The following is a 14,231-nucleotide window of genomic DNA, read 5'->3' as shown; positions in this document are numbered from 1 at the left end:
ATTCAGATCCGAACCTCCCATGAACGCTTGGATATTCATTTCACGCTTTTAAAAAAAAAACTTCTTACTTCACATTTTATCAATCGTGTGTACTAAATATGTCCAATAATCAATCCTGTTTTGACTCTAGTCACTTAGTACGTCCGCCAAACTTCAGCCTAAAGGTCATATGTTTGTTCGCCAAGTCCACCGACTGAAGAATACTTTACAGCCGCTCTGGCTTTAGTGCTAATATGTTGGACACCCCCACATCAGCAGTTCAACTCTTCTGCAGATAAGACACTAAACTCATGTCTCTCTCTGCTTCCTGTCCACCAGTGTGTTTCTGAGCCTCTAATTCTCTTTCGGATGGCTAAGTAGCAGCAGAAGCATAATTACAGCCAGTCATACATCAGCTCGCGCCGCATCCGTCTTCTTCTTTGAAAAGTATTTTTAAGCTCAGCATTTCCTCGCCGCGTGTGATGCCTTCTTCTTGTCACGGCCTCCATAGTTGTGAGCTGACCCCCTCAGCCCCGTCTCCCGACTGATCACAGTGATGGTTTATTACTGTCGTCCCACTGCTCTTATCTTTAGCCAGCAATGCTCATTTCCTTCCCCAGATTTAAATGCAAATGTGAAATTTAATGATAAATGCATTATCTGATAGGTGCGATAACACTGATTCACTGTCAGTATAAAATACACACCCCGGGGGGCTTTGAGCGAGCGCACACAACTTGCCCAAATCCACTTTTTCCCCCATCTCTCTCTCTCTTTTCTTTTTTTGCAAATGCATGTACCTGCAATAAATTCTTGAGGTCATTTGATGTATTAAAAGGAATCATATTCTGTGTGTTCAGCAGTGTGTGCGCTGGCGACTGCAGTAATTGCTATGCACCCATCTGGTGTTATCCATCAATGCAATGAAGTTCATCTCAGAGGAAGACCAAAACATGATTCTGCCAGGTGAGATGCTTCAGGTTTTAGCCGAGCGCAATTCAAGCATTATTGAATGCATTCTACCAGCACTTAACATGGCAATAAAAAATAAATAAAAAAATAAACCAAGAGGATGAGTGTGGTACAATGTGGCTTTTGGATTAAAAACAAAATCGCATCATAACATGAAACAGTTCGATCTGTTTTGGATCTGTTATGTTGCCAACATAAGAACCAGGAGCTCTCCCCTTGACATTAATCTAATCTTGGTTCAACTATACAGAATGCCTGGCTGGTTGGATCAAAAACCTGCACCACCTTGGCCCTTTGAGGACCAAGTTGAAGAGCCCTGTTGTATGGTAACAATTAACCGCAAGTGGCTAACAACTTGGCAGGCTGATCCAGAACTTCAAATGGAAAGCTACATTGTGCACAGCAGTGATGGGCCTATGTGGTTTCATGAAACAATTTTCAGAGCTCAACAGGGGTGCATTTAGTTTCAAAATGAAAGCAAGCAAAGAAACCTCATAAACACACCACAGTTGCACGTAAATACTTTAATAAACTCTATTACATGGAATTGACTCTCTTCACATTTAAAATGATGCTGCCATGATGCGCAAAATACAACCCTTATTAGTACAGGCCATTCAGTTACTGTGAGCCAACTGACTTGCATTCATCAACTTTTTAGTTTATCAAGCAGGATATAAGTGTTGTTAATGATTTAAAATACAATAGTCCGCAAAACCAACAAAAAACCTTGTTGTACATTGTACTTACTTGGACCATCCCATTCGTCTGGGCCAATGGCTGCATCCCTGGTCTTCTCAGCTTGCCCGTTCACCTCCGACTCTCCTCCTTCTCGGTTGCCTTCGTCTTCTCCTGCAGAGCAGATGCAATCATGTCATACAAAGAACAGAAGTCACCAGCTGAGCAGCATTCACTCCAAATTCAATGTTCACACAGAGAATTCAATTAAGCCGCGTTATCAACCTCAATGCCCTTCCAAACGACTTTGGAAAACATCCCAACAGAAATATTCCACAGTTTTTTTTCCTTTTGATGAGAGTTGACTGTGTATGGTATCGTGCTGACCTGCGCTGCGCTCATCTGATCCAGCTGCACACTTTTTCTGGTCACACAAGTTCCCATGAGTGCCGGCAGGAACAGGAGGAAGCCCCGCTGAACAGGAAGGAAAGCAATGTGTGGGAGCGAGGTGGCTATTTATTACTGTTTGATCTATTGTGGAACCAGCTAGAAAGTGTGTTATGGGATGTAGAGCTGATTTACAGTCCGCAGGCTCAGTCAGATATTTTGGTACAATATGCATCTACTTGTAATAAAAAGACAGCCCCTCTGAGTGTGCTGGGGGTCTGCTGAGGATTCTTGGATGGATGCGTTTTGTTTACGGAGCCATTGATATGTGACTCAGACAAAGATAGTAGATAAAAGATTTGCAGTCAGACAATGGTAACAGTGAAAATGCACAGCACAGTATTCAATGGGAAAAAAAGCACACAATGGGAATTACGCCCATCACGGAAAAACAAAATCAGGAAACCATATGTATTTGAATTAGAGCCATTAACTGCAGTAATGAACAATCAAAGGAATATAAGAGCAAACACGTTTCCAATTCATCTCATGAGGGTCAGACAAAGTCAAATATTCAGCTCTATTTTAGGTAGTATTCACCACTGTTCTGTCCACTTGTGTTAATGATGCTACACTTCTGGTGCCACACACGGTACACCACCCCAGTCAAACCCCTGACCAGGCTTGTTCAGCTGTTTCTGAGACTAACTCAACTCATTGCCAGCAGCAAACAGAAACAGTGAAAAGACAAGGTGCTGAAATATGTCCCACTTACAGCACATGAGGTCATTATGACCCAGTTTTACTTTGGCAAGTGCCTCCTCAAGCTCCAGATTCCTCCTCCCACTACTGTTGCTACATTATCAAAAAGCCCACTCTGAATTCCCACACTATTTGTTGTTGGGCCCCGTAACCTCTTTAGCATACCGGTCTGGTATTAGGATGAAGATAACAAAAGGTGTGTATCAACAGTTCCTTCCAATGGAGCGGAGTTAAAAAAAAAGAGAGAGATAATGTTAAAGGCACTACCTTGATCTCGGGCGAACATGTTAAGCCCTGTAACGAAACGTATTGGAAGTGTTTAATTACAGGCCGGGAAATGAAGCTACAAGATGATTCCTTAATTAAGCAGTGATTAAGGATTTTCTGCCTTCTATCTAACACCCTTTGCAATGCATTTTAAACACAATCGCCCCGGCAACCTCACTGGGAACAATGTCACAGGGCTTTGATGAAGTTTTCCACACAATTGTCAGTGGGAGAAACAGGGGAGGAAGAAGTGCCGCAGGACTTCTTTGAACCTAAAGGAGAGGCATGATGAGAAGAATTAATAATTCAAGAAAAGAAAATACATGTGTGTAAGCTGCATGAGACTAACACACAAGTCCAGATCTAGGAGTGATAGTTATTACGTTTTGATAATGACACCTCCTCGTTCTCAACTACACTATTGACTTCATTTCTTCATGGCCAAACAAAATTCAGATTATTATTTCTTCTTAAGCCAAACTGAATATGGAATTGAATTTAATTAAATACTTTTTGTAACCCCAACAGATTTTTGGTCTTAGATGTTTAATGTGGTCAAAGATTTTGTAATAAAGCAATTATTTTGTTAAATATTGAAATTTATTTAAATAATCAAATGGCCTTAAATGACCCAAAAAATAAATAAATAAACAAAAACAAAAAATAGATACTGAAATAGAAATAAAATTAAACCTTTAATTTAGTTGACTCAGTGTTTCACAATGACTATATTGAATGTCACTTTGAAGCATATGCAATAAATGCTAGGTTGAGTATGTACTTAGTTATTGAACCGTAATTCAGATGATTTTTGGGGGATTTTAGGGTGGCAGGAGATCCAGTGTGAGATTGTAGTATCTTTAAAAAAAAGATCGTTATTTGGAACCATCCCTCCTTGTTTTTAGGAGGCCGCAGGTCAGACCGACCACAGAGGGCAGATTTTATATCCACACAGCACTGGAATGTCTCACGGCATATCACAAAGCTTTCCTAACCATTCCTCATCCTCCATAAAAGGCTGTTTCCATCGGGCTTGAGTCACGTTCCCTGAACAATCAGAACGAGTTGCTTGAGAATGGGAAGAGAGCAAAAAGCACCAGGGAGGGACAGGGGAGCGAGGCAGCCCACTGCGTTCAGGGTTGGTGGTCATGCAAGAGGAGGCAGTGAGCTGTTAAAATCAGCCCCATCGCTGCTTTATCAAAGGACGGCTCTTGAACCAAAATGCAGGCGCACGCAGTGTGCCGCATGTCCGGGTCAATAAGCTTATAGGCGATTTACACAAACAATTCCTCCAGCAAGGTAGCAACAAAGTCATATTGGCTTTTTCTCTCCCTTATAGCGCTCTCTCCCGCGGAAGCCCTTGAAAATGTCAATGTGATGTGTTCAAGTCTAAGGAGCTCACAGCACTTTAATCCAGACCACGAAATCTTGAGACAGGTCAGCGTTTATCGAGTGATTTCATTCAGATCATTCACCATTATTGAGACATTCCCGGTGAAGTGCTGAGACTGCCCAGGTAGATATTAGAGTAAATCTCAGATCCTGTAGTGCACCCTTCAGACAGAAGAACCATTTCTACGCGTCAAAGAACTTCATGTTGACATATGTAAATGTCATGTATAAATATTGTATATACTAAACCGTGTGTATTTTATAGCCGTATCGGTATTGGTTAAACATTAAGCCTAGGCCACTCGACTAGCAATGATTCCTGCTACTCTGGTGAAAGTAGTACCCCAGATGCTCTGCTATAGCCATCTATGCTACTTGCTAAAACTCAATTTTCACGCCTGACAGTTTTTAAATTGAGACTAAACTTTTGTCTTCATTAATATGTATGCCTCCCTCTACAGGTTTAAAAAAAAAAAACGCCTTAAAATTCTTCAGCTCAAGCCACGCGTGAAACTCAAAAGTACAGCAAACAAAAATAATCTAAATCAAATACTACCTTACAGCCAAAGAGACATAATATACAATTCAAACCAAATTAGTAGACTCAGACTTGTTTCGATTTAAGTTGGGTCACCATGCTCTACGGGTGTAAACTAAAACCAAGTCTAGAACTCTTTAGTGAAATTCAACTTTCTAAATCAATGGAACTCCCAGTGACTTTGGGAATGCAATGTTCAGGGTGATACCTACCTTCCCTGCGGTGGTTGATATTGCATGTTTTGTTGTTGATGCAGATTATGCAGCGGCAGATAAAGTCAATTCCAGGGAGCAACCTTTCTCAGCAATGTCGAGCATAGCTGTAAGACTCCTCTGCTATCAGAAAAATAGGTTTGAATTGCATGCAATTTGAGGCAGGGAGCGTACTCCAATAGAGGGAGGCTATTAGCGAAATGCCCCGCCACTGTCTCTTTAAATGCCAATAAATTCCCATCATTACAGAATCTGGCAGTTTCCTTCCCTGTCTGCAGCCCGGCTCTTTATCTCTCCGAGCCTTCGTCTCTGAGCATGTAGATCTGGCCCAGTTAGATTGTCATACTTAACAAACATTAATGATTAATTTCCTCCGCTGAGTCAAATGGGGCTAAAGGGATGACTTGATTCATCTTATCGCACCACAAATTTGCATTTCCCCGTATTCTCCAGCATCAACTGTGCATTTAAAATCCTGCCTTTACCATTCCGGGCACTGGCGGCCAAAAGTGCCAAGGAGATCGTCCTCTTCCGAAATAGGAGATTGTGTCTTTGCGACACAATGAGAGGCGTGACTAATTCTGCCACCTTCTGTGGGGAAGTATTAATCAGTGAAGCGCCAAGGTTATTTTACAGTTCAAGGTGAGTTTCATCAACGCCCTTGGAAGTTACAGATGGTCTTAAGAGAATTTCAAAAAAAGCAAGAGTGTGAAATATGGCATCCTGAATGACAATTAAAATGTTGACAGAGACTCCATTTTCTATGATAGATTATGTGAGATTACCTTTTAACTTGCAGCGAAAAACTCAAATATAATTTTATTCATCCAAACAGTGTTTTTCATTTAAAAAATGTTGACTGTGTTATTCGATGATGCTAAAAACAGATAAAGATATCTTATTAAAGAAAAGGCAAATCATTTTGACAATTGCCAAACAGCAATGTACTATACATGACAAGAATGAGAAACATGAGCCGACAAATTAGTCAACTGTCAGAACGAACCAAGTGAGTCATTTGTTATCACACAAAACTTGGAACACTCCAAAGGGGAACAGCTTGTAGAAACACCCCACGCTGCTGAACCTCATGGATGGCCAATAAAATGTGAGAGAGACAGCAAGGTTACATTTCACTATTATTGTTAAAAAAATGAAAGCGGCGCTGCCACTCAAAACCTTTTTATATGAAACTGATTTCGAGCACAAATATAAAGACAGGTGGGTCAGACGGCTGTAAATTGTCGCTGCAGAGAGCAATAAATGTGAAATGGCAGAGCAAGAGAAGATGTTCTGGGGAAGATTGTTTTAATATCAGGGAAGGCCAAGGTTATTTCTTTAAATATGTCTTCCTTTGTCCACATGTAAGACTTAATAGGTGGACAGACTCTATCTAAGTCCCTGTATTACCATTTGTTCATACCGCTACTGCACTATCTGGTCAAACAGAATAATAGGACATACAATACTATGCTTTACCTGATACTTTTTTATTCGAGTGGAGAGTCGTTTTTCTTTGCATGGTGATAAAGTTGAGTGCTGCATTTCACTTGGTAGACAACCACTAGCTGATTCAGCACCCCCAAGACTGACCACACTGCTGTAAACATCCCCTGGCCAACGTGGTATAAGAGTGCACTAAACCTATTTTGAACCATACGAGCCCAACATCCCATCTAACAAACATCCTCATCCATGAAGAGCCACAATACTTGGCAGTTTTCCACTCCGACTTAGGTCACCCTGGTCAAAGGGGCAAACCTGTGTGAAAGTGCGCCAGAGTCCCAGGTTTCCTGGGATTATTGTCCGAGTTACTGTCTGTGTTTTTGTTCAGAATCATAATCCAACTATACTGGCTATGCAGATGTTTCATGTGTTGAGGTCCTCCTCTCTAAGATGCAGTTAATCCCTCATCATAATAATGCTGTTTTGCTCTAAAGTCTTGAACGCCAAAAGAGTAAAGCCTGTTCTTAGGTCACATTGCACTTGACTACACCTCACTCACACCTCCTAATCAGATCTAGCTGTGGTGGAGACATGTCAGCTTTGCATCAGATCTGTGACTCAATGTGTTTCAAGTTAGTTCAGCATTGTACGTTGTTGTGATCTTAATTAGCACGTGTTTTGTGTGTGCATAAACACCACAGTCTCCCATCGCTGAAATGACCACTGATTTACTCTAGACCGATGTGATGCGACAGAACTCAGTCCAGTGCCAGTCATGTAACCAGTATTAAACACACAACAACATTCTTCATTGACTTTGGACACAGACACCAGCATAAACGTTTCTGTCTCCTTGCTCATGGTTTTAAGGCTGTTTTCAGTAGGGAGACACTCATGTGACATCACCATACTCCATTCCACCAAAGCATCAACTCCACATGTTCATCAATCAACAACCAGGCACAGACAAGGAAATGGGGCTTTGGCTGCCACAGTTTTTACAATTACAAGTGCGCCATTCCATGGAGTTTAATGTTGGCGTTCCTTACATAAGCTGTCGGAAGAGGCGGGCTGAAGGTTTCTTCCTGACCAATCACAGCAGAGTGTGCATAGTTAGAGAGAGAGTGTTTTAGCAGAGAGTGTTTTTCACATTTTCAAATGTAAATATTTCTACTCTTAGTTTAGTGCAAAGAGACGCATGCCGATGAGTCCAATAGGAGTCCAATAGCATTTCAAAAATACACTCAAACCTTTCGAAGTTTTTACCTTTACTGTACGGGTTGTGTGTACCTAGTGTTTCGAGGTTCTCTGCCGTCAGACCACTTTGGGACGAGGTGCTCCCCGCATTTATCTGTGGAGTCTCTATTCTGTAAGGGTATGGCAAATGACTTGAGTCTTTGGTGGCATTCAACTTCCTGACCTTTGCGCTTTTAAGCAGCTTTGCTACTTCACCGCACTCTGATCAAAGTTAATAAGTGCTTCATATGTTAATGAAAATTGGTACTCCTCTTTGTGTTTCTACCGCTTTTTAATACCTATTATGGACTGAAACTTTTAATGGAGGTTTTAGGTCCCCCTGACAAGCCCATTTCTGAGAGTGACTACACAGATACAAGGCTAAGCTAAGAGCGGCGAGCCGGTGCTCAGTGTGAGGAACCTTACACAGGAGACCTTATTCTCCGGAAAGCAGGAGGAGATAAAGGCCATGGGATGAGTGGCTGCTTTAAAACCCACGTTTGAGTCCACACAGGGCTAATTACAGCGTGCCATCACATTGAGAGGGTTTAGTTAATCAAGGGGCCTCTTTTTTTGCTGCCATAGTCGAGGAATAACACACTTAAAACCATTTAATGCCGCCAGCACTTTCACAGAAGTGCGCTAAACGTAAGCCACGCTGACATTAGTTTTTAATAGATCTAATTGAGGAAGGGATCAGGGGGGATACGGCTACACCTGATGATGGTGCACAACTTGCCACGAGGAGAAAGAAATTTGGACATCATTCGGGACTTAGGACGCAGTGCAAGACTTAGCTACTGTAAGCTCAGATAGCAAAGTAGTATCAGACTATAGCTGGGCTTCTGTTTGACAGGAAGCAGATTAATGGTAGTATTTGACATCTGGGATTGCTATTTAGTGTTGACTTTAATCACAAACATGAGGAAGGGAAAGGAGATTTGGGGCACACTTCCTCTGGTGGTTTTACCCCATAACAATAGGAGAGTATCAACTTGCTCTGACAAGGTTCTTTGAAGATTTTCAGAACTTTTTTCCCCCCACATAAACCAATATGTGTTTGAGCCATCTATTAAATAGCTAGTAGGCAATTACAAGACCGTGCATTCCTCTTTGAAGTTAAAGAAAGAACACAAAGGCTAAGAGAGGCGTTGCTTGTAATTGCCATTTCCAAACAATTTTATGTTCAACCTGCCCCCCTCCCAAGAACAAAAGGAAGACATTATTGATACGATTACCGGGGCAAAACCCACCTAAAACATGAAAGATTTCCCTTTTCTTTCAATAATGAAATCCCACGAGGCACATCAGTTTAGAAGTGTGAAGGAATAATTCGAAAACAATTTTCCCTTTGAAAGGAGAACCAAGAGGCAGACATTCAAAGCACTGGTCCTTCATTAAAAAGTCAAATTCATGACAGCAGCTTGCTAGTAAACGTAGGGGGACACCTGGGGTAGTGATGCCACGCAACCTGGGGGTAGAGAGGAGGGGGTGTTGGGTGAAGACGGGACGACTCTTGTCATCTTTGCACCGTAACCTGGAGCAGACCACAAATTAGCTCCTGTGATGGCAGGGTGTGACCAAAATGAAACAAACACACAAAGAAACCATCTAATTGAATTGCGGTTCAAAGACGATGTGTTTGGCAAACGCCTGGCGCTTTATAGAATTGGACCTTGAAGCTGTAGCAGGTGCATGCGAGTGCTCAGAGGGGCGAGAAAGGGAAGTGGCGCACTCTCCTGTGCATTCGTTGGTTCACTGTAGACAAAACTATCAGAGAGCCAGTGCCAGTGTCGCAGGTGCAATCTCTCGCTCAGATCAAACCACTGCTGTTGGGTTGGTTTGCTGGGATCAAATATCAAAATGGAGAGTTTCAATTCGAGCAATTGGGATGCAAGTACTGCCAGGTTTGATTTGAACATGTTGAGGAATTTTATTAAACAGCATTGGCAGCAGTTTAGCTTATTAGCGATGCTTGGCACGTGTGGGCACTGAACATATTGTGTGGGAAAGAAAAGTAGCCCTTGCGGTAAGAGGAAGGCGCGAGTTCCAGTCCTCACCTTTGTTGCAGTAGTACTCCATGTCCTCACAGCTCATGTTTTCGGTTTCAAACTCAGCAGAGAAGTTCTCTTCCGCTGAGAACTCTTCTTTGGCCATGAGCTCATTCTCCTCCGAGACGCATTCCTCCTCCTCTTCCTCCAGGCCATCCTCCAGAGGACCTGAAGCAACATGCGCACACAGACAGTCAGCGCAGGTTATGTTAACTAATTTCATCACACCCTTCAGGCTTATTGTGTTCTGTCTGCGACAGATTCAACAGATTAAAATTCAAACTGCAGCTTTGTAGTTATGTACTAGCACACAGATATTCACAATAGTCATTGTTATTTTCCCCTCTGTTATTGCCTCTGAAAAATCCTACCGAGACTTTGTGAAGTCGGCGTGCCGCCAAGGTGAGCATTGATGTTAATCCTGCTACCTGGAATACACTCATACACACTACTGGGCTTGAAAAAAAGTTCCTTTCCAGACTTTTCGTGGGGGCATCAGCATGGGAGGAGGAAGGAAAATACTTTTATTAATTTGTTAGCCTTATCACTGGGTACAATGTTGATTTTCCATTTACATTCCATGCCTCCAGGTAATACACCAGTGCAATCTTAAAGGAGACACTTTGCGGTGTGATTAATTTTTCCCCTCTGTGCCATATTATTTCTCTAAATCTAAACGATTTCACAGTTTTTGCTCGTAGCTGTACATCCCCTTTTTTATGTATTTGCATATTACCATTTTTTGTGGCTCCAATCAAGGGCACTGATGGGATTACTGTACTGCCACCTGAATTGCATTAGCTCAGAAGGAAATATCTCACCCGACATTTGGATTGCTATTAAGATAATGTCCTGCTTTTTTATGCCACAGCCAAACATGTTGTCACATGAATTACAATAACGAATAAGTGGCGGACTTTGGAATGTTTGTGATAATTCAGTCCGAGCAAAATAACAGGATTACAGTCTTTGGTTTACGGGCACTCCAGGTCTTCTGTGAGGTTTGACGGACAGGCTGGCAGGAAAGCAGAATTCTGTCATATTTTCAGCTTCCTTGTGGAAGTACAGCAGGAAAGAGCAAGTATGGATTTCGATTTTCGTCATTACAGACCAGATATCAGATATTATGGTAGTAATCCAGTTGACCAGGTGATGCCAGTGACTTAATAAGTAAGATACAAATGCATGTCTTCATGCATTCAGAGAGATTCTAAATATTCTTGCACTGATATGGTGGGCTCAATTCTCAGTGTCTTAGTGTATGCGTGCTGACTGACAACTAAACTTTGTTGAAGACTGTATTATAATCATAGCATGAAATCTTATAGCACAATAAACTACGTTTCGCTGGGCAATGGCTCACAAGGACCAGGACCATTCAACAATTATGCGAGCATAGCTTTCATGAACGCGAGCAAGAAACAGAAATGAACTGCCAGTGTTCTCCCTTCTCAAAAAGGTATCTATTAAATCATTGTCAGGGTTACTGCCAGGACTTTTTGGAACCGTAAAGCCTTCTCCAGTCTGCAGCCGTCCCTTACCTGGTCCGTCTCTTCATGAATACGCTTCTTTTGGATTTTTCTATTAAAAACATGCAGAAAAACACCATGATCATATCCACCTCTATGTTGCGTTTGGTGTATTCTGTACGTTTGCACTTTGTTTTAATTCGCTTGATCACATGAGATTTCATCATTTAAACAAGAACATTGTTCTAATGGCATTGTGGCTATCTGTGTTCAATGATCATATAACTGTGACTGTTCAAAAATATCAATGTATCATATGCAATTTAGAACAAATGGTTTTGTTTTTTTCTGATCAACAAATGGGTGAGCACGATGCGCTATACAGAGCACCTGATGAATTTGCGGAAGGCGTTTTGGAACCACTGCTACCGTAAAATCAGGCGTGGGGCCACAAACTGCTAACTAAACAAATTCAATTTCTCCAGAGAGAAGGAATGATCATATTAAGGTCTCATCTCATGCTGGAAACCCTCAGAGATCAAACGCAGTACACTGATATCCTCTCGACACCTTTCTGTGTGTTTGTTCTATTGTTGCGGGAGTGAAGCCCTCCACTTTAATAAAGCAATAATTTCAGCTGGTAAGTGGTGTTGCTGTGCCTTCTCCTGGCCCTCTTTCTTCCCAGATCGCAGCTCATAAAAGACCCCCCTGATGTCCACAAACTGATTGCTCTTTTCATTAGTCTTATAAATTACTCCTTTGTAGAGGGCTACATCTGCAGGAGCCCCGGACATGAAAAGAATTAGCGCACGGATCTCTAATAGACGCTGCACTGGCGGAGAGCTGCTTTTAAATTAGGATACAGCTTTATGATCTTATCTGATGCCTTTTGCCGATTCGCCGAGAAGCCAAGTGAGGCGTGAAGTGACTCCATGAGTCTACCATCGCTTAAGATGATACTGAGAGATAAATATCGCAGTATCAAGGGGAGATTGTATGACTGGCGTTAAACACTCCTGCCAAGGCACTCAAAGACAGTGTGGAGGAAAGCAGCAATTTCTATACACACGCTCTGTACACATTCCATTACACAGCTGAATAACAACTGTGTGTACAACTGAACGATTCTTCCTCAGTTGAATACAACTGCACCAGAAAATAGACCTACAGTGTTGTGCGATAATAAGGGTAAAGGGAGATTTCAGATAAACTTCACGGTCAATAAGACACAAAGATTAGGCAGATAAGATGAGATAGAATTGAGGTTTAATAGACTCAGAATAAGGGCATCTCACTTCCCCACTCCAACTGATAGGAACTAAATGGAGCATTTTCAAACTGATAGAGATAGGGGAGGCATTCCTGGATATGAAAAATGAAATACTCCACAGACGGGGCCTTAAAGCGACGACTTCTTAAAGATGGCGTGCCAAAGTTTGTCCACATTCTTGCGTGTTTCGTTTATTATACAGTATTCATTGCATGGAGAGACCTGAAATTATTTCACAGACAGCGATGATAAGAATAATGACTTTCTAAACGACCAGCACCACACTCCTAACTCATTTTCTGATAGTGGCGTTCCTGCTATATTTAGTTGTGTACTGTTTAAAATCCTGTCACATTCGCTGTGTGACCCACGCTTGTTGGTGCATTTCTATAGGGGCTGCTGACGATTCAGGCCAGAGGAATGTGTGCTGCTTCAGCCTCTTATCAAGACTCCTCTGGAGTTCAGATGGCCAGTGACACCGCACAGAGAGCATCTGCATTTTAGTTCACCGCACAGAAACAAAATTATTTGCTTTCAAAGGAGGCAGGCACAAAAAAGCAGAATGTGAGATGGCTCTTGAGAAATCATGAATCACTGTCGCAATCATGGATCCCAGTCGTGTAAACATATATATATATATATATATATATATATATATATCAATTACTATCAAGCCAAAATGAAAAAGAATAAAGGCGTCCTCTTCAGTTCTTGATTTTATGACACTGATCATTCACCAACAAGTCCAAAATTTGCATAGTGCAGATAAACCATCAGGAAGTACCATTGGGCAGTGGGCTGAACCATTTCATGTGATCCTTATTTGCACTGAGTTGCTTCCAATCGCTCATAAATAAATCACATTGTTGTTTTGCACCTGTGTCCTCACTCTTCTTCTTCATCCATCCTCTGTCCATCATATGGTCTGAAAGAATCAACCACCTTTTTTCATGGCTCAGTGGGAGCATTACCATATCCATCTCCGGACTACACTTCATTCAGGCGATCTCTATCAGACAGAGTTCACGCCACGAACAAAAGAGCCACTGATCAAGTCTGCTCTCAGCTACCAATGTCTCTATTAGCATTGGCTGCATTGCAAGTGAAGCGGGGCTGAGGACAGAGGACAGAGGACAGGGAGAAGGGTTGGAGGGTAGAGAAGCATAGATGCCGAAAAACATTCTATAGTGATACAAAATTGTGATTTTTTAAATTATTGATAGTTCTGCTCTTTATAATTAAACATAATTCACACATTTAAAAAAAACAAATCTTGATCACACTCAGTAGAAATGGGGGAAAGTTAAGCTTACCAATCGGGCGAAAGATCTGTTATGAGGTCGAATTGGGATGGTGCAACATCCACTATGTCGACATCTTATTGAACTGCATGTGAAAATGACTAGAAAAATACTTGACTGTTATACTTAGAATGTTATATGAAAACTAGAGACATATGCACTTTTCCACAGATATACGGCAGAGTTGCGACATGCTTCACATTACGGTGTCCCTTCCAGCTAATTTAATTTTTTTTTTTTTTAAACTTCCAGCTGTCCATCATTCACAAGG

At 41.7% G+C, this 14,231-nt stretch overlaps 1 protein-coding gene across 2 annotated transcripts in view; it reads right to left on the bottom strand.

The window, feature by feature from the left end:
• The window catches only part of zfpm2a (zinc finger protein, FOG family member 2a), a 128,767-nt gene that overhangs the window by 79,924 nt on the left and 34,612 nt on the right, over window positions 1-14,231 (bottom strand). Inside the window, exons 2-4 of one of the 2 annotated variants that reach the window (XM_053880478.1) lie at window positions 9,930-10,088; window positions 2,017-2,103; window positions 1,702-1,803 (exon numbers count right to left, since the gene is read on the bottom strand). In XM_053880478.1, coding sequence (XP_053736453.1) covers window positions 1,702-1,803; window positions 2,017-2,103; window positions 9,930-10,088 — 348 coding nt within the window. The remainder of the gene's footprint in view (window positions 1-1,701; window positions 1,804-2,016; window positions 2,104-9,929; window positions 10,089-14,231) is intronic. The other variant, XM_053880479.1, reaches the window with a different exon arrangement.

This window comes from Synchiropus splendidus, chromosome 12 (assembly GCF_027744825.2).
Source record: "Synchiropus splendidus isolate RoL2022-P1 chromosome 12, RoL_Sspl_1.0, whole genome shotgun sequence".
NCBI classification, from domain to species: Eukaryota; Metazoa; Chordata; class Actinopteri; order Syngnathiformes; family Callionymidae; genus Synchiropus; species Synchiropus splendidus.
The sequence above is the reverse complement of the archived record's forward strand: the minus strand, read 5'-3'. Positions and strand labels throughout refer to the sequence as shown.